Source organism: Cynocephalus volans, chromosome 9, assembly GCF_027409185.1.
Source record: "Cynocephalus volans isolate mCynVol1 chromosome 9, mCynVol1.pri, whole genome shotgun sequence".
NCBI lineage: Eukaryota > Metazoa > Chordata > Mammalia > Dermoptera > Cynocephalidae > Cynocephalus > Cynocephalus volans.
Genome location: NC_084468.1, coordinates 65,037,790 through 65,064,142, shown reverse-complemented (window position 1 = coordinate 65,064,142; position 26,353 = coordinate 65,037,790). Strand labels below are relative to the sequence as shown.

General features: G+C 36.3%; 1 protein-coding gene across 1 annotated transcript in view; it reads left to right on the top strand.

Annotated features, from left to right (window-relative positions):
- The window catches only part of SDAD1 (SDA1 domain containing 1), a 28,319-nt gene extending 8,458 nt beyond the window's left edge, over nt 1–19,861 (top strand). The window contains exons 7-22 of the mRNA XM_063107728.1: nt 663–720; nt 1,343–1,417; nt 2,733–2,834; nt 3,424–3,493; nt 4,610–4,713; nt 6,311–6,368; nt 7,504–7,562; nt 8,188–8,264; nt 9,064–9,161; nt 9,268–9,344; nt 9,998–10,124; nt 12,125–12,219; nt 12,361–12,551; nt 12,658–12,742; nt 13,596–13,757; nt 17,689–19,861. Coding sequence (XP_062963798.1) covers nt 663–720; nt 1,343–1,417; nt 2,733–2,834; nt 3,424–3,493; nt 4,610–4,713; nt 6,311–6,368; nt 7,504–7,562; nt 8,188–8,264; nt 9,064–9,161; nt 9,268–9,344; nt 9,998–10,124; nt 12,125–12,219; nt 12,361–12,551; nt 12,658–12,742; nt 13,596–13,757; nt 17,689–17,736 — 1,486 coding nt within the window. The 3' untranslated portion in view covers nt 17,737–19,861. The remainder of the gene's footprint in view (nt 1–662; nt 721–1,342; nt 1,418–2,732; nt 2,835–3,423; nt 3,494–4,609; nt 4,714–6,310; nt 6,369–7,503; nt 7,563–8,187; nt 8,265–9,063; nt 9,162–9,267; nt 9,345–9,997; nt 10,125–12,124; nt 12,220–12,360; nt 12,552–12,657; nt 12,743–13,595; nt 13,758–17,688) is intronic.
- The last annotated feature ends 6,492 nt before the right edge of the window (nt 19,862–26,353 follow it).

The window sequence follows — 26,353 nt, the reverse complement described above, 5'->3', positions numbered from 1 at the left end:
AAAGTTTAGGTAGTAAGAGGCAGAGTTGAAATTAAAACCCAGATTGCCCATGAGTCCCTCTGAAGATTTTCAAGTCAATTCATGCTATATATGTAAAATATCATATTTCATAAACTGGTTTGTTGGCACAGTGCCACCAATTCATGTTTTTTGCTTTTTTAATTGACTTTTTTTTTCTACTATAAAAGTAGTATTCATTGTAGCAGAAAATTAGAGAAACTAGAAAAGTCTTATTATTAAAAATTATTGACAGCCCCACCACCTAGGGACAATCACTTAATATTTTATGGCATTTCCTCCCTATCTTTCTTTAAGATGTATTTTTAAGTATGGTTGGAATTTTACTATATTAAAGTTTTTTTATTCTGGGTTATTGTTTTTTTCCTACTTACTTTCAGTACATTCCTGTGTTTTATTTAAAAGTTCTTCCAAAACTCCATCTTAAATCTCTAAATTTCTGCCCTGAGACTGGGCTAAAATTTAATTAAATGTTTCAGCTGTCGTTGACTACTTTTGCAACCCATGCCTTTTTAAAATATTGCAATTGTGAATTCTAATGTGTCAGAAATATTTATAATATTGTTTATTTTGTGTCTTTGTCTTTGCTATGAAATACAGTTAAAATGAAACTTTACTTCAAAACACTTATTGTCTTCCCCCAGGAATGATGCCAAAACTGTCAATGTTATCACAACTGCGTGCTTCTCCAAGGTCACCAAGGTGAGTGCCTGCAGAGCTGTGTGAAAGCACTGTCTGTGGGTGGTCTGCCTCTGCAGCTAGAAGGTGAAAGAGTCGGGTGTGTGAGGAAAGAAGGTGCAGACATGCTGTTTATGTTCAGTGTTGCTTTCTTTATACTTAGATCACTTCCGTGGGTCATCTGTGCTTTAGAGGGGTCAAAGAGAAGTATGAGTTTTTAAAATACTGTGTAAAAAACCATAGCCGTAGTGTTCATTTTATTTTTTCCCCTGTGATTCTTGACTTTTCTACTGGGCTTAGACACAGCTGAAAGAAATTTAAGGAGTATGACTTTCTGTTGGAAGAGCTGTAATGTCACTTTTCTTGTGGGGGATGTACAAATTCTTGACAGTTTATTTGAAGGATAACTATGTAGAGCCTTGCAGTTTTTATCTAGTTAAAGATTTTTTAAACTATGTATTGATGGAAGAAGTAACATAAAACCATTTTATTTGGTCAGGAAAGATGAGCAAAAATCTCAACAACCTTTGAATTTTTTTTCTTTAGACCGTAGTTCACAGGGTCATATAAAGTGTAGACAGAAATATTTATTCTTTGTTGTAAGCTGAATTAAGTAACAGACTTTTTTTTTTGGATTGGTCTTTAGATATTAGTAGCTGCTTTGACATTCTTCCTCGGGAAAGATGAAGATGAGAAACAAGACAGCGACTCAGAATCTGAGGTTAGTTTAATCATAGCTGCTTCTGAATTTTACAGTTCATCAGATTTCATTATCTCTGAGTCTAAATTGTAAAATACATGACTGCTTGAGTTAGAAAGAAACATATGTCACCTTTGTCCTTTATTGAGGACATGCTGTCATGCTAAGATTTAATTCCATTTAGAATTTGTCACTTGTATTCAGTAAGATTGGTTAAATAAAATAATAAAACAGATTCATTCAGCCTGGTTCTTAGTTCTAAAGCTATACCTATATCTCACTATGTAAATTTAGAATGAAAATTGCCACCAAAATATTTTTGAGGCAATGTCAGCATAATAGAAGTTTAGAGTAGGTGAAGCGATGGGAGTAATATCATAGCATCTTTAAAAGGAAATAAATCAAGATTTATGATGTAATGAAAATTTCTTATATTGTTTTATTTTTGCATGCTGCTTTGTAGGGAGTATCTTAGAAGCATTAAAAAGAAGAAATTGTAAAAAGAATTCTTTCCTCCCCCTTATTAGAATACTGCACTATATAGTAACATCTTTTCAACAATGTGTGACCAATACATTTTTATTGTAAAAAATTTTACATATTTAAATTTTAGATATTGTAAAAAGTTTTAGATAAAAGTTTTGTTCACCATGTCTTATTTCTACTTCCCATTTTCCTCCTCCCAAATAATCATTTCATTTCCCATGCATTTTTATATGGATATGTGTACGTAGTCTTACATGTATAGTGGTTTTAAAAAACTAATCATGTGTTACTGAATGACAGGGATACTTTCTGAGAAATGCATTGTTAGGTGATTTCATCATTGTGCAAACATCATAGCATGTACTTACACAAACCTAGGTGGTATAGCCTACATACGTAAGCTATATGGTAGAACCACTGTTATATATGCAGTCCATCATTAACCGAAACATTATGCTGTATGTGGCTGTCTGTATAGATTTGCCTCATTCTGTTAACCTCCACATATTTCAGAATATGAATGTATTATATGTTAAGCCTCCTCCTATTGAGAAATATTTGTTTCTAGTTTCTTTTTTCAAATGAAAACATAAGTTGTGTTCTGTCTGTATGTCATAGTTCAATAAAAAGCAAACTTAAAATATAAAAATAAAAACCAGTGCTGCAGTGAAAATCTTTGTATGTGCCTGTTTGTACACATGTGTGTGCATATTTTTAACTTGATTTTAAAAGTTGTTTTTAATAGCTGTGTGCAAAGAGTAAAAGAACCAAGAAGTTGTTGAAAGGATTACTGTTTACTTCTATGCAAATTTTCCTTGTTTACAATTTTATAAAGTAGTTTCTTCTTCAGGATGAAGGACCAACAGCAAGAGACCTGCTAGTGCAGTATGCCACAGGGAAGAAAAACTCCAAAAACAAGAAAAAGTTGGAAAAGGCAATGAAAGTGCTCAAGGTGAAACTTGTACCTGGGAAATTAGATAGGAATCATTAGAATGCAAAATATGTAGCCAAAGCTTTTAAGAATTTGAAATCAAGGAATAGCATTTTGAAAGACTTCGAAATGTGTGATGAATTTTTAAACAGTTTTTTTTAGATTAATAAATGTATTCAACCCTAGCAAAATCTGTGACTTGAATAAATTAATTTGATTAAATTCACTTTTCACTTGTTCTGGTCAGGATGGCTTGCATTAGGATATCTTTTTAGATATGTCTTCTCAGAAGAATACACGAATGATGTACATTTGATATTTTGTAATGATTATTCTGAAAATCATTAATTTGGCCTCTGTTTTTTAACGTTTGTATTTCCAAATTGTTCCAAAGTTTCACAGGTGCTAATGGCTGGAACATTCCCAAGCTTTAATCTTAAAAGGCCTTTAGTTCTTCCAGTTGAAAGAAAGGTTTTTAGAACAAAGATTTTTTAAAAAATTTTTAAATAGATGGATTTGATAACAGCTTTTAGCACATTAGCACACTGAATTCCAAGGGTGTCCTTACTGTAATTCATAGTGGAAATGTTTTCCTCTCCCTTTCTTTCAGAAACAAAAGAAGAAGAAAAAACCAGAGGTGTTTAACTTTTCAGCTATTCACTTGATTCATGATCCCCAAGGTACTATAGTTATGATCGCCCATGTTACTTGTTGGCCTTATCGCTGCCTGTTTTGTTTCCTACCTTCAGCGTTATCAGGGAATATAAGATCCCTGGCACTTAATAGGCAATCAGTAAATGCTTAGTTATTACTAGTTGGTTGTAACCTGGAGAATTATGTCCTAAAACAGTGATTCCCAGTTCACAGCAAAATAAGAAAAATGTGGAAGAGCACGTCTCTCTGAGATACATGTCTTGAACAACTCAATAGTGGTAGGATATTGTACTTGACCAAATGAAAAATTGGCCAGTCATTTGTTGGTCCCTTTTTTTTCTTTTTAAACTGGTCTGTGGAAACTAAAAGTCTGGGAAACCTTGTTCCAGAACACTAGTTCTCAAACTAGGCTGCACATTGGAATCACCTGGGGAATTTATAAAACTATACTTATACTTGAGGTCCAGTTATCCCCAGAGATTCTGATTTCGTTGGTGTGGGATGTGACTGGGCATTGGGGTTTTTTACACTCTCTTTACTCTAGTGTAGGGCAACATTTGCTGACCCCTGCTCTACATTGGTGTTTCTCAACTATAATGTGCATACAAATTATCTGGGGAGCTTGTTAAAGTGCTTATTCTTTTTTTTTTTTTTTTTTTTTTTTGTGACCGGTAAGGGGATTGTAACCCTTGGCTTGGTGTCGCCCGCACCGCGCTCAGCCAGTGAGTGCACCGGCCATCCCTATATAGGATCCGAACCCGCGGCCTCGGCGCCCCCAGCACCACTGCGTGCCCAGCGCCGCACTCTCCCGAGTGAGCTACAGGGTCGGCCCAAAGTCTTTATTCTGATTTAGTAGGACTGGGGTGGGGCCTGAGATTCTGGTGGATCAGCTGCTGCTGGTCTGGAGACCACCCTTTGAAAAGCAAGGCGCTAGAGAACTACTAAGTGGAGCACTTATCAAACAGTTACTCTAAATGTTGATGGTAAATATCTTGGGAATCCTTCAGGCTTAATTTGGGGTACCATTAAAGATATATTCACCTGCGTGTGAGTCTCTTCACCAATCTAATTGCTGCCTTTCCCTACACCTGTTAGATAATGTTATATAGACCTTGGACCCACAGTGTATTTCTCCTTTCTAGATTTTGCAGAAAAACTACTAAAGCAGCTGGAGAGCTCTAAGGAGAGGTTTGAAGTGAAGATGATGCTCATGAACCTCATCTCCAGATTGGTGGGAATTCATGAGGTTTGAATTACATATGTTTCTCTTGATGAATATTAGAAGTAGAATTATTCTTGGTAAAAAAGAAAGCCATTAAGCAGAGCAGTGGCTTAATTTTATCCTCCAAATCATTTAAACAAAAGAATACAGTCTTTCACTCTGAAAAGAGCTGTTTCTATCAATTTGCTTTCCTAATAAGTATGAATATTAACTCATAAATATGTTCAGTTTATGGACAGATTCTTTGGTGTTCTGTTTTTCTTCTTGCTTTTTATTCACTTTGTTTCATATGTGTACATTATCCTGAGCCATCATAATCCAGGTATTTTTGTTGACTGTTACTAAAGTTCATTTAACCCTTCATGGCTTTCCTCACTACCAGAGCCCTCAAGTAGGAGATTGTCATGTTTGCAAAGCCAAATTCTCTGGTTATTTATTTTATGTTAAATTAGATTGCAAGAACTCTTTGATGGTGTATATACACAGGGAATCTTCTACTCTTAGACTAGTGGCAGTTGTAAAAGAGAGATGCTCAAAAATTTAGGCCATGAAGAAATGACAATTGAAGTTGTTCCCTATCATTTTGGTCTTATGACTACTGTTGGTTTGAACATTGCTGAATGTATTGCTTTCCTTAAAAAAGTTTTTAAGTGAAAAAACAAAACAAGAAAAATAAAACAGGCTTGTTTATTGGAAATCAAACAATACAGACATATGTTAAATTAAAAATGAAAGCATAAAAGTGAAAACACTTGCCCTCTTTCTCTGAAAAAAACTTGTTAAAGTTTTAGTTAATACATTGCCTTTTCTCCATGGGCTGTAGTCCCAAAGTAAGGATGACCCGGTCAATTCTTGTTGCATTTGTGCAATAATTTTGTGTGTCAGACCTGATTTTGAACTTGATAGGAAAGCAAAGTGATTTACGACTTAAACGTGGTTTGATGGAAATGGTACTGGAGTTTTAGCAACTGACTACAATTGAACATCCATCTTTATATCGAACTAAAGCTTTCCGTGTTACTTCTTGATGGCCCATTCTAGTTTTGCTCTGTGGCTAAAACAAAAAGAATTAATTTATTCCCACATGATGAATTTTGAAAAAGACAAGTACATCTCTACAATTTCATTTCTTGAAATTAAACATACCATTTCCTTAATAACTGGACGCCTGTCATCTTTGTCTAAGTAGACTCCAGAATGTTAGTGTTTTCTCTCTAAGATATGGAGCACAGAATAATTCCTGCAATGTGCTTCAATTGGATACTATAATAAAATCAGGACTGTGGGTTTTGTGGTGATCAAATTATACTGGATGCTATTCAGATTTGAATTTTTATTTTGTCTGTTGCTTTGGATCCTTAATATCAATACTTTTCCTTTCTGTAGTCCCCCTTCTCTGGGAACACTAAAAAATCAGTCTGCAGCCACACCAATTTTAAAAGTAGAAGAATGTTACATTTTGGTTGCCTCTCTTTCTCCTAGTTTGTTCTACATATACTTACCAAAAATAAAAAGTGATTCCCACTTAATTAAGCTTGGTGATATAATTGCATTATAGAGAAATGAAACCCAGCACTTCAGTTACACAAATGCTAAGGTCAGTGTATTCTTTTCTCCACAGCTTTTTCTCTTCAACTTCTATCCCTTTGTGCAAAGGTTTCTGCAGCCTCACCAAAGAGGTAAGCTGCCCACTTGCCATATTCACTGTGCCATTTTGGTGGATTTGGCATTAGAATAACCATCTAAAATCTTTTGTTCTAGAATCCTTAGAGATAGAGTTAGGAGTGAAGTTTGCTCTGTATCAGAGAAGGGGAAAGAAATCCTATGTTTTCTCTCTAGAGTCTGCCATGGTTAGTTGTTCTGCTCATCAACTTTAAGAAACCATTATTTTTGAAGGAAAAAAAAAATCCAACAGATTGTTTTATCAAAGGAAGTCTTTGTGTAATACCTTAAATGCTCATAAGGAAAATTCTAGAAAAGAAGTTTAACTTTTTACTATGGCTTCGTAATAGATATCAGGATTTAATCTCACTACTCTCATTGCCCTCATGCGTTTCCTCAATTAAAAACAGTATAAAAGCAAGAAAGAAGAGATGGTTCTTTCTGCCTTGAATTTGAACCAAGGTAGGAAGGAAACTAACATTTATTGAGCATCTAAAATCTAACATGGGCCAAGTACTTTACATACATTGTCTCGTCTAACCCTCACATAAATCCTGTGAGGTATAGAAAGAAAAAAACCCAGGGTCACTCACCAAATAAATGGTGTCAGAATTTATCTCACTTCTTTCTTTTGCCAGAGGCCTTGTTTTTTACATATACTGTGCTGCCCCTTTGAAGGGAGGTGTGTGTATATATGTACGTTTGTATTCATTCATTCAACAAGTATTTATTTAGTGATTTCAATGCCGGGCACTTTATTAGACACTAAGAACTCCACAGTGAACATAAAGCAAAGTTCTTACCGTCACAGAGCTTTTAGCATTTTAGAGAGAGACACAGACAGTGCTGTATATAATATGTCCAGGTAAAGAGAAGTGTTTTGAAGAGAAGGGAAGTGGGGTAAGGGCAATAAGGAGTCCTTGTGCAAGTTCTATTTTATATTGTGTGGTCAGGAAAAACCTTTCAATAAGGTAACAATTGAGTAAGGACCTGAAGGAAGCGAGAGCGTGAGCTATGCAGATATCTGGGGGTTGGGTGTTTAGGTGAAGTGAGTAGCAACAGCATTAAGAACAAAAAGTGCTAGCCATGTTTGCTATGGTCCTAAGAGGCAGAGCAATAAACTGAGACCTTTCTGATCTCTTACGTTTTCAGAAGTAACAAAGATCCTTCTGTTTGCTGCGCAAGCCTCTCATCACCTTGTGCCCCCAGAGGTGAGAACTCTCAGCCTTACTTTTGGATCTATTGCTTGCATAGCAGGGCCACTGTCAGGTACATCAGGGTCACTTTTTTCTCATGGGTCAGTGTCCTCCCCCCACCTTCTTTTTTAAGTGAGTAGGAGAGACACTAACTATTAAGGAGATACAAATAGAAGTTCAGTTGTACAGCTCATAGAAAGTAAAGTTTCTTTTGGACAAGTTGTTGAGAATTCTGATTTTGTTTAATAACCAACTTTTATGACTAAGGGAGGTCAAGAATATTAGTAAGTTTATAGTGATTATTTTTCAAAGCTGTTCTTTGATTAAAAGCTGTTATTTGATTTTCATCTTTTCAGTATTGGATTATCCTGTGTCAAAGCAGTTTTTTTCACCTATATAGAAAAATGAATTTAAAGGAGAGTAAAATTTAAAATTTAGTTTGAGGATAGCCAAAGAGACTGAACTCCAAAATGGTGTATTTCTATCTCTGTCGTCCTTATGCTTGATTCCTTCCAACTCCCAAACCAAAGATGGAGGGCTGTTTTTCCGCTGTGAATAATCTATTGTCCTTTCATCCTCAAGTGTTTGAGTAGGTACATACATGTTACTAGCACTCATCTCGCTTCTTTTCCCAATTCAGATCATTCAGTCATTGCTCATGACTGTGGCCAACAATTTTGTTACTGACAAGAACTCTGGGGAAGTCATGACAGTAGGGTATGTAGAACATGGCTGGAAGCATGTTTTTATTGTGCTAGGTTTGCTTTAAGTTATTAAGATGTAAGATTTCTGGTAGTGTGGCCTCTAGAAAAGCAGTTTAAAATATACTTCAGTCTTCTCAGGAGGCTTGGTGTTTTTTATTTTATTGGTCAGAATTTTGAGGAGGAAGCCAGAGAAAAGATACCTGTCCTTCTAATCAGTGTTTTGCTTTATTACGAGTTTTATTCTTTTGGATAAATGATTGTTTGGCAATCTAAGTGTTTTTCTTTTATCTCCCACCCTGAACTTATGTCTTAGCCTGGAACAAGTGATTTATTATTGAAGCACTCTTTAATTCTAGGGCAGTTCAGTGGCCCTTTTGATTAATTCAAAAGCACTTAATGAATGTGAGCACTAGTTTAAGGATTGCCTGGTCTTTCTTGATAAATAAGCAATGTGCCGAACAGTTGCTTTTTATCTCCCTTCAAAAATATTTCTGGGATAATGGCCCCAAAGACCTTTAATCTTTCTTATTTGATCTAGTCCTGCATTAGAGGCGATGACTAAATGCTGCCATGACTTAGTGTGCAGGACACTGTTCCTTATTCCGCTAGCAGAGGATGTGGCAGTAACTGGAATAAAAGCCCTCTAAGGCTGCCCATTCTCATATTCTCTGCCACGCTGCAGTTTTAGGGAGCTAGGCCATACAAAACCCAACTTGTATTAATTTTGATTTAATTTTTTTAGGAAACCTTCTTAGGTTGAACCACATAAAACTGCTGTTATGGTTTTTTAAAATTCATTTTTCCTTTTCTAGAATCAATGCTATAAAAGAGATAACAGCTCGATGTCCTCTAGCCATGACTGAAGAACTTCTCCAAGACCTGGCGCAGTATAAAACACACAAAGATAAGAGTAAGTTGCTTGTTATTTTCTACAGACTGTACGATACAGTGTGACTCATTTTTACCTCACTGTATTCTCTGCTCCAGAATTTCTAATTAAAGGTATTATTTTACAGATGTAATGATGTCTGCTAGAACTTTGATTCAGCTTTTCCGAACACTGAATCCTCAGATGTTGCAGAAGAAATTTCGGGTAAGTGAAGCACACTTATGTTGGTCTAAAGGTTATGGTTCAAAAGATGAGGAGAGTAGTTTTCTACAACTTGAATTTTAGTATTTGTGATGCTTCCATTATGAGTACTGATGATGCACGTGGTTTTATTCTTTAAGCTTAGGATACAGTTGATTGAATACCATGGCCTTAAATATCTTGTTGTTGGCACATGCTCTTTGATGATGTCTAAGTCTTAAAGACCTATCAGGCTGTTTGAACTTGAAAGCTTTTGACATCATTAATAGAGTGGAATCTCAGAGATCAGTCAGTAGCTGATGCCTGTGTTGAACAGGGTACTGCCCAGGCAGATGACACCTCTTTCAAGGTTGGAGGGAGGAGGGATGCATATATGTAACAAAGAGGGGTGGTATTTTCAAGACTTTAAAAATTGGAGCAGTTATTCTCTAATAACTGCCAGTTTCTTGATCTGGATCAGAAGAAAGCAAGAAAATAATGAACAGAGTTCTGGCTGATGGATTTACTTTGATCTGAGACATAAGCAGACTTATTGTGATTTGATTGCCTCAAATTTTTTATAGTGCTCCCTTATAATTCATAATCCTAGAAAATACCTTTCATGATTAACATTTTGCAATCTAAGCGCCTTACTATAAACAATTTCTTCTCCTCAGGGTAAGCCTACTGAGGCCTCCATAGAAGCGAGAGTACAAGAATATGGAGAGCTGGATGCTAAAGATTACATTCCAGGAGCAGAAGTTCTAGAAGCTGAGAAAGAAGAGAATGCTGAAGATGATGAAGGTTCATTTTTATTTCACCATTATTCAGGGCAAAATCACTCCTGCTGTATCTGTTCTGACCTCTAAATTCTTATGCTGTTTGAACATTCATTCAGCAGATATTTACAACAGTCCCCCCTTATCTGCGGTTTTGCTTTCCATGGTTTGTTACCTGTGATCAACTGTGGTCTGAAAATAGGTGAGGTCAGTGCAGTAAGATATTTTGGGAGGGTAGAGAGAGAGAGACAGAGGCCACATTCACATAACTTTTATTGCAGTATATTGTCATAATTATTCTATTTTATGATTAGTTATTATTGTTAATCTCTTACTGTGTCTAATTTGTAAATTAAACTTTAAGGGGCTGGCCAGTTAGCTCAGTTGGTTAGAGCATGGTGTTGTAACACCAAGGTCAGGGGTTCAGATCCTTGTACCAGCCAGCTGCCCCAAAAATAAATAAATAAACTTTATTATAGGTCTATATGTATAGGAAAAAACATGGTATAGAAAGGGTCCAGTGCTCTCTGCAGGTTCAGGATCCACCGGGTGTCTTGGGATGTGTCCCCTGTGGATAAGCGGGGACTACTCTATTGAGCAATGACTGTGTGCCAAGCACTGTTATAAGCATTGAGGATCAAGTGAGCATGGTTCTTGCTCTTATGGAACATACATTCTAGTATGAGAGATGCCTTTTTGTGTCCTTTAGGGTGGCTGCCCTTATCCACTGGCATGGTCAGTCCTTGGAGCATCTTTCAAAACTCTCCTTGTTGAATGGGAATGCTTGTTGAACTTACTGAAGAATACTTGAGGAATTTCATTCTAACTTCCAGTGTCCCGTCTTCTTCCTGTTTGTTCATTCCTTATTTCAACAAAGCTTTCTTAAGCATTAGATGTGAGCTGGCCACTGTCAATGCAGAGATGAATGACATTGTTTGTGCTTTTGAGGGTCTTTGCTAAAGAGCTGAGCAATAAAGTATTAACAAGACTTATAATTGGAATGGGGGCATAAGGGCAGGAGAGAAGTCAGGTCCCCCTTAGAAGTGAAGAAAAAGGCTTCAGAGAGATGGTGACTGATGAGCCAGGAGAGTGGTAAGGAATGCTAGAGTAGTGGAGACTTTCCAGGCAAAGTGGATAGTTAAGGAACCATTAGAAAGTAGGATACAAGGCAGGACATGGACACTATGAGATAGGAGACTAGAGTAGGGTTGCAGACCTTATCATGAGTGGTTGAGTAGATGCCAGACCAGAGAGCTGGGACATTGTCTTATAGATCATAGGGAGCCACTGAACGATTGCAAGTACTTGTATCTGTGATTTCGAAATGTTACTGTGAGGGCTTCGTTAAGAACCCTAATACCTCTTTATTGAGGTGTCTACAGGGGTTTTTCACATCCAAAATCTTCTACCTCAGTTTTCTGAATGACTGTGCCTTGTTTCTCATACATGTATAATTATGCTGAAAGGGGAGTTAGTCCGATACTTGCTGTGTAGCCAAGATAAATGTACAAGTGCAGTTTTTTTTATTTTGTTTTTTTTGGCGACTGGCTGGTGCGGGGATCCGAACCAATGACCTTGGTGTTATAATACCACACTCTAACCAACTGAGCTAACCAGCCAGCCCTAAGCACAGTTTTGATGGATGCAGTTGGTTTAGTGGAAAGAACACGGACTCTAGAGTCAGACATGATTTTCATGATTTCAGTCCAGTTTACATTTTCTAGCAGTGTGGCGTAGGAAATGTTAATTAACTGATAGTCTGTTCCTCTTTTGAGTCGTGAGGTTTAGAGTAAATGATCATAAGGTTTTGGCTCATGGTATATACTTGGTCAGTGCTTATGCCCCATTCCTTAAATTAACTAAATTGATGTGGCTTATTTAACAATAAATATTGCTCAATTCTTGGTCAGTAGAGTATCTACTAGAGAGGTTCATTGCCTTACTTTTCTCTGTCTTGATTTATTGCAGCTTGCTGTGAGTACTTGGCATAAAGCTGTAGTAATAACTGTGCTCTTGCTCACACAGATGGGTGGGAAAGCACCAGCCTTGGTGAGGAGGAGGATGCCGATGGTGAATGGGTTGATGTGCACCACTCTTCCGACGAAGAACAGCAAGAAATTGTAAGTCTTAAAATCGTAAGCGTATCACTCTGATGTTTAGGACATAATATATTCTGGGCCTTGTTGGGAGACTAAAATTTGAATGGCTAAGCTCTCACTTGAGCTAGTAGCCATTTGAGCCTTTGTTTGTGTGCTTTCAAGTCCAAGAAGCTGAACAGCATGCCTGTGGAAGAGCGGAAAGCCAAAGCTGCAGCCATCAGCACTAGTCGAGTTTTAACTCAGGAAGACTTCCAGAAAATCCGCATGGCCCAAATGAGGAAAGAACTTGATGCTGCCCCCGGGAAAGCCCAAAAGAGGAAATATATTGAAATAGACAGTGATGAGGAGTCCAGGTAAAATGGCACATAACCCAGGTCTTCAGTCAGCTCACGTGGTCATGAAAGCATTAGGGAAAGGAAGTCTACCCTTGTTTCATACTGTGTTTTATCCTCACCCCAGGGGTGAATTACTGTCTCTTCGGGATATTGAACGCCTTCATAAAAAGCCAAAGTCTGACAAGGAGACAAGACTAGCAACTGCAATGGTGAGTGAGGCATATCATCCCTAGTTCTTTAAACAGAAAACAAATACAATGAAATATAATACAGAACTTGTATAGCCACAGAATGGCAATTTTTTAAAAATGTTGTGAATAAAGTATAATTAACATAGAATAAAATGAACAGATATAAGGTGTTCAGTTAGATGAGTTTTGACAACTGTATCCATGTAACCACCACCCAAAATGAAACAGAGCAAGGAAGGGCAGTCTTACATGTTCATGATATCGGGAGGCTTAGTACCTTTATCAAAGCTAATAGGAAAGCAGGGGAATGTTTGCAGTCATCAGTGAAAAGCCAGAGCCAGTCTGCATCTGGCTAGTGCTATGGCTGTTCATGATTGCATCCTGTCTACATTTCCAACTTCATTTTCAATACTTTGACTTCCTTTAGGCACCATCCCATACTAGCTCTACCTCTGCATTCCATTTGTACTGAAACCTGTTTAGATAAGTTTAAAAACACATGTTCTTTCTCCTTCACACCTTTACACACACTACCCCTACTTCCTGAAATTCCCTACCCTTCCCTTCCAATCCCACACCATGAATGCCTTTATCCTGCAAAAAATAGCATGCTGTCTTCCTTTCTGGGAAGCTCCTTTGTCATCATTGGGCTGAGTCATGATCTTTTCTTCCACTTTCCCCTTGCTCCATTACAATACTTCATGGCCATTTCTCCCTTGGACTGAGTCCCGGGGAACAAGGACTGTGTGCTGTCCATCTTGTATCCTTGGCATCCAGTACAGCACCTGGCACAGAGGAGATGTTTGTGTTGAATAGATAACTCCTGAAGTTTGTCGTTTAAGAAGAAATATCAATCTTTTTGTGCTGATAGGCTGGAAAGACAGACCGAAAGGAATTTGTGAGGAAAAAAACCAAAATAAATCCATTTTCCAGTTCCACAAATAAAGAGAAGAAAAAACAGAAGAACTTTATGATGATGCGCTATAGCCAGAATGTCCGGTCCAAAACTAAGCGTTCCTTCCGAGAAAAGCAGGTGAGTTCAACTTGAAGCTTGGGTGGCAAGAACAGTACTGTAATTCTAAGATTACTGTACGTTTGAGATGGAGTTGTGCCTTCTGAAGACAACGTATTGTGTGTGTCTTGGGGTTAATGGCAGCATTACTGGAGAGTACAGAGAGGTGGAAGGTAGTCAGGGTGTGTAAATCCCAGACCTGACTTGGTCGAGACTCAGCTATGTGACCAAAGAAGGGTCCATTTTTCTCCTTTATACGTAAAGGGGTGTAAACTAGGTCATCTCTGAGGTCCCTTCCCATGCTAAAACTCTCTGACATTTGATCTGTGAAATGCAATATCAAAATTAATTAAATAACAATTTTTGAGTGCCTATTTTATACCTGGTACTTTTCAAAAAGCAATAATTTTGTGTGATAATGTCTGAGAAACAGTTTCAGGAAGGCAGTGCAAAATGAATGGTTCTGTGTTGGCATGATCATTCCTGTATGTGCCCTTTTGCAAAGACTATCTATTTACAGGCCTTTGGGATTTCATTTTTTCCTTTGGCAGCCTTTGAATGGTAATCCCATGCTGCTTGGGTGGCTTACTTATTTCAGAAATTCATTGTAGTAAAACAAATTTATGCTTTTGTACTTCCCTCTTCTGGGACTGTACCAGAGTATATCTAAATGTCATTCTGAAGAATCTCCAGGAAATTAGGTCCAGGGCATATAGTCCCTCATTCCTAAACATTTAGGCAAGGACAAGCCTACCAGGACTGAGTGTAACAGCCAGCTCTCCATGGCAATGCTGTTTCTGTGTAGGTACCAAGTTAGTATAACCAAATTAAGGTACCATTTTAAGCTCTACTTATCTGTTTATCTCATCTTTCTAGGTCTAAACTGTGTTCAGCGACATCATGTAAATTATTAAAAGTGACAGCATTTTTAATAAAAGTTGTTGAAATTAGGGTGAAAGGAAAGGTGTTATTTAAGATTTTAAGTACTCTAAATTCTGCTACATTCTCCTAAATTTATAGTTGAATTGATTTAATTCCATTAGTCTGTCCTGCATTAGCCCTTAATAACATTTTGGGGCTGAGGAAGTAGTAATTGTCCCAAGTTGGTAGGCCTTGTTTCATTAATGAGGTTTATATAATTGTGCTACATTTTAGCTTAGGACATTCCCCCTTCCTAATCCCTCTGTTTTTAGCATACCTTTTTTGTAGTCATGGAGAAGCCCTGCTTTGTTCCTTGTCAGCACCTCTGAGTCATAAAACATCTCTCTTGAGATTAAAGTAGTTCTTATTTAAGAGTAAATTAAGAGTTTGTTGGACATATATACTTGTTGGTTAAAGAATACTTTTTCCTTGTTCTCCCATTGTTAAATTTTGAACCTGAAATTAATCAGAATTTCTATGTATGTTTCCTTGCCCTGTATTTTCTTCAAGGTCTCTCCATTATAAAACGTAAGTCTAGGTTCCTGATTTTCTTGATTTTCTACTTCACTTTAGACCAGTAGTGTTCAATAGAAACACAATATGAACAATATATGTAATTTTAAAATAAAAAAGTAAAAAGAAAGAGATGAAATTAATTTTAATACTGTATTTTATTTTACCCAGTATATCCAAAATAATATCATTTCAGCACTTAATCAATATAAAAATTATGGAGATATTTTACATTCTTGTTTATGAACTAATTGAAATCCAGCATGTATTTTATACCACAGCACATCTCAGTTTGGTTTAGCCACGTTTCAAATGCTCTGTAGCCATAGTATAGAGCATCCCTAAAACTGCCCCATGACCCCACACACCCAGTGGAAAAGGAATATCACACTCCCTCCACCCCTTGGTGATATTTTACTGTCTTAAGTAAAAGGATCTTACATGGTTTGAAAGCATACATGAGGTCTTATTCTAAACTTTTAGAATATATGAAAAGAGGTGACTTGGGATAAGACTAGAAAAGGAAAGTAAAACATGATAGAGGAGGAGAAGAGGATCCTGCAGTGCAGCTTTTAGAAAGATAAAGGAAGAGGAGGGAGAATATACCTGTTCTTATGTTCAACTGGTGGCATTTGAAGGAGGAAGGGAACTAAAGTATGTGCGAGAGTAGCCTGTGCTTTGTTACAAAGTTTAATGAGCAGAATTAAATCCATATAACCAACTTTGCTAATGCATAGAAGAGTTCTTACCATGTGGCTTGACTGTTCCAGAGCATTCCATGTATTTTAACTTGTTTAATTAATACACAACACTGTGAGCAGTTACTGCGATTAAACCAATTTAGCGGATTCGAAAATAAGGCAGATAGAAGAGTCTGGGAAATACGTCCTTAGCCAAATTGAGTTAAAATGAACTTGTTGATTTTTTGTCTTCCTTAAGTATTCCAGCTATTCTGCTGATCTACAAAGACATACCAAGACCCAAGCATGGACTAAAGGCAAAGAATCAATACTTAAAATGATAAAATCCAAGAAGTTGGAACATTTAGATGTAGAGCCAGGCAACTTCCATTCCAAAACATTTTTTAACTAAGCAAAAAAAAAAAATTTAACACATTTCTTGTTAAAATTCAAATGCTAGAGATTTTCAAAAGTTTCTAGGACAAAGAACAGTGCCTGGGAATTAACAGAATAGTATCCATAACACACTTAAAATGGTTACCTTTTTTTTTTTTTTAATTTGGGTTTATTCTTGATAATCTTTTATTTAGTATTCTGTTTGTTTTCTTTTGGGAAATATAAAACTTTATAAGTGCTTTTATAGGTTTACTTCAAATGTTGGTCCTTTGGTCATCTTTTTCTCCAGATCTTAAATTCTTTGCCTTCAAATTCTACCTTAGGGGTCTTTAGGAACCCAGCTCCTATAGATAGAGAAGGATTATAGCCGATTAAAGTCTTGATTGAGTCTAATTGGAGTACACAATCCATTGCTTTTTCCTTACGTACTTCCAATACAAAATAATTAAACAAGTTAAAAATTAGAGCCCACATTAACTAAATTAAATATTTTGTCTTAAGCCACAATTGTCAGGATTTCAATTTCTAAGTTAATGTCTTCATGTTTTAGACATTATAAAGGGTAAGTGTTAGCATTTACTTATAACATTTTCTTAGTTCATTTATGCATTAAACAAACCCATTTGAAAATCAGCAAATAAGGGAATATTTTTCTGTGTTTCAGATTGTATATTATAGAGTTCTCTTTATTTATTTATTTATTTATTTATTTATTTATTTATTTATTTATTTATTTATTTATTTATTTATTTTTAAAAATTTTATTTTCTCGATATACATTGTAGCTGATTATTGCTTCCCATCACCAAAACCTCCCTCCCTTCTCCCTCCCCCCCTCCCCCCCGACAATGTCCTTTCTGTTTGCTTGTTGTATCAACTTCAAATAATTGTGGTTGTTATATCTTCTTCCCCCCCCCCGGTTTGTGTGTGTGTGTGTATGTGTGTGTGTGAATTTATATATTAATTCTCTTAACTCTGCACAAATGCTGAATGCCATTTAAAAGTCTTTAAATGGTCCTTATGTGCCATATTTAGTGAAATGTATATGATCTTGGAAAAAAGGTAATTGTGAAGAAAAATCTGTTTTCCCTTTGGTTTTAATTTAGGTGATGTGTCCCACCCACAATTCCAAAATATTAAGAGCCATATAGAACAGAAAAGTGCTATATGTATTATCCATGGAGACGGATGATGCTCTGGCTACTGCATTCTGTAGCTGTTACTATTTTGAACTTTTGTCCCCATGAATTGGGCACAAAGCAGTCAGAGCTTTGCATATTTTCTAGCAGTATGGAGGCCCCTATTGGTTTCACTATTTATAGTTTTTCATGATGATTTATTGACTTAATGATTCCTTTTTTGGTAAACTTCCATATTACCAAATTAGTGTACTGGGATACCCAAGAGTTAATCATGGTTAAATATTTTTTCTTATCTTCCAGCTGGCACTACGTGATGCACTTTTGAAAAAGAGAAAAAGAATGAAATAACTTCCAAACAAGTCTAAGGAGAATGCAAAGTTTGTGTCATTGCTCTGAAAATTAGTAAATCAAGAATGTTTTTTTTTTCATTAAAAAGTTCAGAAGTACTATATTGTGAAATTCACTGTAAACTTGGTAGCAATTTGGTGTTTTTATTTTGGAGATAGAAAATGGTGGGAATGTTTGCAATGTAAATAATAGTAGTGATGTAAAATCATTCTCATTTAGCATTCGTGCAAAAAAAAATTATTCAGTGCCTTCTAATTGCCACTGTAGATACAAAAATGAATGAGCCATAACCTCTTCACTCAAGGCATTCACAGCCTAGTGGGGGGCAGGTGTATATATGTGTGTTTACAGTGCAGTGTAAATAGTTCTCTAGTAGAGATAGGTCCATATTTCTACGGGGTCACTGAGTCCTTATGGACTAGCTCCGTGGGGATAGGAGTTATAGTTATATATTCTTTTAAAACAAAACAAAACAGGACAATGTTACAAGAGTAAGAGGTTCTTACTTGTAAATAGGCTTCCCTGCTAAAAGCAGGTCCCTGCTGTACAGATTTTGGGTAGACAGTTTAGCTCTTAGTCAATCCAAAAGATTTGAATTGTTTTTTGAATGCCATGTAAAGGCTTTTTGGTTAAAACCTCACTTTTTAAATTGCCTCAAGTATAAGAAATAATTTTGCAAGGTCTTCTCTTCATCATTCGAGCTACCCACTGTTCATATTGGTTTTCTGAGCCTCCCTTCACCCTGTGATATTTTTCAGCCCACCATTTGCCTTGTGTCAAGAAAAGGTTTCTAATGTCAAATAGGTACTTTTGTGTATGTGCAGTAGTGTGTGTGTTGTTGTCCTTTCCCTAGGCATGCTTGAGTTGACTTCAAGGGACAAAATCTTTGCATGCAAGTTGTTGTATTTGGAAATAGTTTGGTGCCTTTTGCCTCAGTCTTCTTAGATAATATTGTGGTAGATAAGAAAATTGTTCAGTGTTACTTCAAATTAGAGTAAAGGACAGTTTTCTGCCAACTCAGAATTAGAAAGCAGCCTCTAAAATTACTTTTCTTGTTTCCTTTATAGTTTCTTCTGTTCACTTTCTGAGTTCAACTTCAGTTTTATTTGAATGAAACTTTGTGATTCTCCCTAGGATGCCCCAGATCCCTTTTAGGGGATTAGTCAAATGTTCAGAGTCAACCCCCAACCTTAGTGCTTCACAGGAAGTGCCCACTGCAAATTTGTATATTTCAGACCTGAAACTACTCGCGTTTCTTTTTGCATTTTTGAACTGGATGTTTCCTCATGAGTGTGGATCCAGAAAGTGAATAAAATTTAAATGGCATAGTAGCTAGGGTTCACAGCTTTGCTACATGAATTGTGATGGTGCCTAGAAGTTTCATCCTTCCCCTAGATTTCTCCACCCCACTTTGATGCCAAGAGAGTACATTGCATTCTGTGTTCTGATTCTTCTACTGTGGCCTTACCATGTTCTTATCTAGTCTGAGGTTCATAAGCAAGACAGACAGCTGGTTTTAAAAGGCACATTCTTAACTTTTATTTCTTTAATTCCATAGTATCTTATTTCTGCCCGATTTATTATTGTATAAATCTTTCTTGAGAATATTTTCTGTTTACTTTCAATTTAAAGATTAGATTCTCACAAAGGTTGAGTGACTTTGCAGGGTGACTTTTACTAAAGAAGTCATCAGTGTTTGAATTTGAGCTTTTCATTCTCAAATTTTTGTCATCACTAAGAATGAATCCATTCAGGGATGAAATCACTTTGTCTAAGCTCATAATATGTAAAAGTGGTGTATAAATCCAGAATGCCGATATATTATCTATGTAATCTTAACAAGTTTCACTCGTAAATAAACTCCTCATAAGGCAGAAATTTGTGTCTGTTCTTTGCTGTATTACCAGTGCTAGTTCAGTGTCAAATATATAGGTTCTCAGGACATATTTGAATACATGATTTAATCCCTGGCTGTCAGTTTTCTGTCTGTAAATATCGTACACCTACCTCATTGACTGTTCTGAGAATTTTGAGAGCTAATATTTAAGCACTTAGCAGGTTGCCACAAAGTAAGCTTTCACAGCCTAGCGGGGGGCAGGTGTATATATGTGTGTTTACAGTGCAGTGTAAACACTGCATTGTTATTTTATTTTTGCTTAATTTACTGGAAATGAAAACGACAATTACAGTTGCTACAAATATTTGTTTTACCCCTCATATCTATTTTGGGGGGAACTAATTTGAAGTATAAAAATGTATATTGAATGCCCACTATGTGCAAAACACTCTGCTAGATGCTGTGTGGGTTACATACTTAATGTTTGTGCTATATAGAAACTTTAAATCCAATGAAGGAAATAGATTTACAAAATGACTTTATAATACAAGGCTGCTTATAGAGCTATCAAAAAGGGACAGTCTCACAAAAAAATAAGTATGTGAGGTAATGGATATGTTAACTGTCTTCATTCAGTCATCTCACAATATATACATATTTTAGAACATCACATTGTATACCATAAATATATATCGTTTTGTCAATTAAAAAAGAAAGACACAGCATAGGGCTGGGGGCATCCTAAGGAAGTAGGAGTTCAGCTTGCAGGAGGGTGAAATGACTGTTTGCTAACAAACTGATGCTTATGATGAAGAAGGCAACAGTAGGAAATGCATTCCTGAACCATTAAAGAAAAAGTAATGGTTTAAAAGTTGGTATAGTTTTTAAAAGGTTATGGTTAATGTAAATTTATTTCTATTTTTTTATACCCTAATTATTTGAAAATTTATAATCTATATAGAGTATTGCATTGCAACTCAGTTCTGATTAGAATACTTAATTAGCCAGAATATTCTGTTCTTCAAACTATTTTAGATAACACATTTTTAAACTGTATACAGATAATATAGTTCTACCAAGTGATATTCTTTCATTTATTGCTTATGTATTTTTGGAATATACTTTATGAGATTTAAGAAAGATCTTGAATATGAATAAGAAGGTAAGGCAATAAGCTCGAGCTTTTTCTCTTACAAGATGAAGGTTCTGGAAATAATCTTTCCTCTCGTAGTGGAGAGTCTTTGGTCTACAATTGTTTAAAAATGCTAACAAAAGCGGAGAGCACAACTAATTCTGTACTATTTAAATAACATAAACTTATATTTGTACAGGGCACTCCTTATGTGGTTATCTTATTTCCTTCTGCAGATTCTACTTGCTTGTTTTGTCATTCAAATCTCAATATGGAAGTGGTTAAATAAACTATGATTTATCCACATGATGGAATATTATGCAGTCATTAAAATGTTTGCAATGGGAAATTGTTATTGTAAATGGAAAGAACAAAATAAAAAGTATTTATAGTATGGCCCAATTATACATGTAAGAAAATGGGGAATAATAAAAGCCCCAGAGGAAATATGCCAAATTTTAAACAGTTTTCTCTGGCATTGGGATCATGAGTAGGTAGGGGTTTTTTTTCTTTCTACTTTAATTTCTGAATCTTTTATACCGTACATGTTTTTACTTATGTCATTGTGTAAGAAATAAAGTAACTTTATTTGAGGCGGCAATAAAAGTACATTGAGACTAACTTTTGTGTAATTTCTTTATAATTAGAAGGGGAATGCACCTTAAACCAAGGCAAAGATTATTTGAAAATGTTCCAGAAGAGTTGTTGATCTCACCTTCTTAATTACTCTTTCCCCAGTTTACTGACTGGGTGCTAGAATCATCCTTTGTTTGGTACCCTCTCTGACTCTAGCCAGCAACACCTATGTTAGTAAAAGTGCTGCTAGTAAAATTCTTCAGGAAAATAATCTGTAGTATGTACCAAGAGCCTAAAACATAGCTACAACCTTTGACTCAAACTCACTTCTAACAGTCTAGTCAAAGAAAAGTATCCAAAATCTGGCAAGAGCTATGTTTGTGGCTGTGTTTTACTGTAAGTAAAAGAATATGCATCTAAAAATATTCTAACCATTTTGGAGTTTGTCTCACCTAAGTCTGGTGGTGGATGTTTGATAGCCTGGATTCAGCTGCTCAATGATGCCATCAAGATCTTGGGCTCCTGGGCCGGCCCGTGGCTCACTCGGGACAGTGTGGTGCTGATAACACCAAGGCACAGGTTCAGATCCTTAAAAAAAAAAAAGATCTTGGGTTCCTTTTCTGCTTTGTCATTCTTAGTATGTTGAAGCCAGGCTCTGGATTAGAATGTTATTTTTGACAGCTGTATGACCATGTGCAAGTTACTCAACATTTACGTGCCTCAGTTTCTTCATCTGTAAAATGGAGATGATGATACCTTGCCTTCATAGACATCTCTTCTGTGTTTAAGGCAGCAAGAGGGGGCAGAAGTGGCATTGCCACATCTATCCCTTGTACTAGTAAAGCAAAGCTTTCACCTTCCCTTAGATTTTTGTTAGCCACCCTACTGACAAGGGACGCCAAGAAAGCAGGAAATGAGATTGTTGACCTCTCAGCTTAGATGCACCACAACCATCTCAACAGAACTAGGCTTCTGTTAGCAAGGAAGAGGGGAAAATGGATTTGGGATAGATAACCTAGCAGTGTCTACCACAAGCTATCTGTAGGGAAATATTCATTGTGACATAATTTACAACAGCAAGACTGGGTGCAAGAAAATGTCTAAAATATGGGAATACTTAGGCAATTTGGGATACTTAGTAGGTGGGATATTCAACCACTAAACAATCACTTTGATAAAAGTTATTTTAAAAATAAGGCATAATCAATTTAGTCATATGAAAAAATGTTATGCTATTTTCAAAAGCAGAGTATAAAATGATATAAAGTGATTTTATGACACAAATTTTTCACACTTTGCATCTCTGAAATTGGGATGTGTTTAAATTTTTGCAGCCAGATTGTAGTGGGTTAGAAATCTTGATTCTCCTTTGGTCTTAGAATAAGGATTTTTAGGTAATGCATGAATGAGCCAAAAGGCTCTTGAGTAGGGGACGAAAGTCCACAGATAAGTTTGGCAAAAGCCATCCAATCAATTCTAATCACTGTTTAGGGATGGGATTGTGTACTTCGTTTTAGGTTGCTGGTTTGATTCTGGCTTGAATGACTATTGACTATTTAACCTACTGATTGTTCTTTAGATATGTTAAGAAAACTGCTTGAATGCTGTTTAAATATGCTCAAGAAATTGCTGTAGGAAGTATGTGGAAAAGAAAATGTTTGCTAAGATCAAGCTTTTGTTGGTGAATCAGTTAAATTGCCTTATGGAATGTCATTTTGCTTGTTTTACTGAATATTACCAGCCTATATTGTTAAACTATAACCCCACCTATGTTCTCTTCCTGTAACTTCCTGGTCTGGAAAATAAATGCGGGAAGAGAACCCCAATTCGTGGTTAATTTGCCAAATGAAAAGAATGCCTCTCTCTTGAGAGTTCCGGGAGATTAACCACTTTGGGGCTTCTCACTGCTCAGAAAAGATGGGCTTTGAATAATCCTTTATGGCTCCATCACCCAGGGGAAGAGAGGTGACAAATCCATGGGAAGCAAAGCAACACCAGATGACAGCCTTGACGTAGTGTCATTGCCTGCACATTCACAAACCTGGTCTGAAATCTTTAGTTGACATCTGCTAAGATCAAGCAAAGACCAACATCAAAACTCAAAGAATGGGAGTTAGTAGCTTATAAGAAAATTTCAGAAAAAAATCAGTGGAATGTTTTATTAAAATTTTAAACTTTTTATTGACCTATAATATATACATAAAGGAAACTACAAGTACCATTAAGTGTACTTAAGCTCAATTAATTTTCACAAGCCGAATACATCCCTGTAACCAGCACCCTGATCAAGAAACAGAACATTACTACCTCTTGGAAGCCCCCTTTTTGAGTGGAGAACTCTAAAGAAATGCTGCATCACTAAAGTACTTAATGGCACAAGAAAGTGGTATGGTGTGGAAACACATGGGCATCTATGATGCCAAGTCAAACAGTGATTCAGAAGAGTCTAACTTTGCAAAGAGGCTTAAGCAATACCCTAATTTATTCTACTTCTTAGAAATGTATGTGCAGGAGTAGATAGATACATGAGTTTTAAGTATCAGTGACAAAAAAGAGTTTTTCAGTGTGTACACATTTAAAAGTTCTAGTAAGCATTGTGTCATAGTTTAAATGCAAGGTTTTCTTCAAGGTACATCAAATAATGGTGCTTCTTACAACTTACAACTTTATAAGTAAAATGTGCATATGAAAATAGTTGCTGGGTTTGGGTAGTGGTAATATATAGCTGTTTGGATTTTCTTTTTCTCTACATTTCATAATGTTGCTTATAAAACATTTATACTAAACTTTTTTTTAAATCTAAAACTTTCTAGTTCTATCTTAGCAAGATCCTAATTTTGATGTACTCACTATTCCTAATATCTAAATTAACATTAGAACCTAATATCTCAGTTAACATCAGGGGTGCTTCAAAAGGAAATTTGGAAATTTGGCCAAGGAGGAAAACAAAATTGAGGACAAAATGGGAACTCTAATTTTGGGAAATGTTACAAAAGTGGAAGTTTAAAAGAATTTTATGGTAACTAAAATAAATGGTTTTGAGACAACTTCTTGTTTTAAGGATACTTGAATTTTCCTTCTTAAAAAAATTTTAAACATTTTCTCATTTTAATTATTATTTTTTTATACATATTGGGAAATAAAAACAAGAAATACATCCATCTCCCAATTTTATTCAATGTTAATATTTTGCCATATTCTTTTTTTTTTTTTTTTAAGAACTAGAACATTAAGAATATAAAGCCTCACTCAGCCATTTCTCCTCCCTTCTCAGGGATAACCATTGTCTTTTACATGTACAAATGTATGTGTATATGTGTGGGTGTATAGTACCCAGTATTATTTAGTATCTTTTAAATTTTTACATAAATAGAATCATTGTATATATTCTGTAAAGTGCTGACTATGTAACTTAACATTAGATTATTGATAAATGAATATTCTTTCATTTTAATTGCATGATTTCCATTGTTTATTCACACATCCACAGTTTTTAGACAATCTTTTGTTTGTGAAATGATATCATTGTTTTAATTTGTATTTCAGTGATTACTAGTGAGGTTGAGATAACTTCCCTTTCGTTGTTGTTGTTCCTTTGGGTTTCCTCTTTTTATAGCCTTTGTTTTTCTTTTTTCTTATTGATTTTGTAAGAGGTCTTTACTTACTCTGGGTACTAATTCTCAGTCAATTGCTCATGTTGCAAATATCTCCACAGATGGGCAATGCCATCTCTGTGATAAACTTACGTGATAACTACATATACTTTGGGTCTGGGATTTTCAAAATCATTCCTGGGTCCTTTTCAACAATCCTTGCTCTAGTTTCTTTACTGTCAGCAGCAAGAAGAAGCCAGGTGCCAACTTCAGAAATCTAAGTAGAGTACCCAGTTTCTTAGGTTCATTTCTCTACATTCCATATTACTGTAGGCAACCGTGTTGTTAAAGATTCTGCCCAACATAACCTCCAGTTTCCAGTAACATTTTTCTCACTTCTCTTGAAGCTGCTACTACTGGCAGTCTCCTTCAAGACCATAAGATTTCTACTAATAGTCTGTTCAGGGGATGTTAGGCCCTCTAATAGATCTGCAACATAACCAGCGCCACTTTAGACAAGCCCAAGTACAAAGTGGCGCCGCCCACCTCCTCCCCTCCCCTTCCCCCTTCCCTTTACAAGAAGCCTCCTGACTTAAACAGAAACCCCTTTTGCTTCTGCAAGGATGCAGTTCACCCCAATCCACATTAGCATAATGACCGTCCTTGATGGTATCAGCCAGCCCTTGGCACACTATTTAAGCTCTACCACCCCCACACCTGGTGCTGTCCCCTTTCCAGGGCAGCCCTGGGCTGCCTGCCACTCTTGATCACAGCCCAGCGGATTTTCTTCCTTTAATAAAGCTTGAACGGTACCCGGCATCTCGGCTCACTTTCTTTCACCCTCACTAAAACTGCTCAAATTTCTAGCTTCCACCCACTACCAGTACCAAAGCAATACATTTTTAGGTATTTTTTATGATAGTACTCTACTTGTGTTACCCAAACCTCTGTTAGTTATCTATTGCCACATAACGAATTACCTCAACACTTAGTGGCTTAAAGCAATGAACATTATTTCAGTTTCTACGGGTCAAGAATTTGTGGGTGGCTTTGATGGGCGGGAAGATTCACTTCCCAGATAACTCACTCATACAGCTGTTGGCAAGAAGTCGCAGTTCCTCTTTGGCTCTTGGTAGCAGGTCTCAGTTCCTCAACACAGGGACACTTTCACAGGGCTTTGAAAGTGTCCTCAGGACATGACAGGACATGACTTCCTCTAGAGTGAGCAGTCCAAGAGAACAAGGAGGAGGCCACAGTGTCTTTTGTGACCTAGTCTTGGAAGTCAGACACCATCACTTCAGCTATATTCTATTCATTAGAAGATAAAACTACCACACTGGCTTTCAACTGAACAAAATGAGATGCCAGCTATATTAAAAAAGAAAAAAAAAATCCATGTTTCTGATATATCCATCTACTTTCTTGCATTGTCTGCAGAAGTGCTTTTTAAACTGTAGGTTCCGATCCATAGATAAGCCA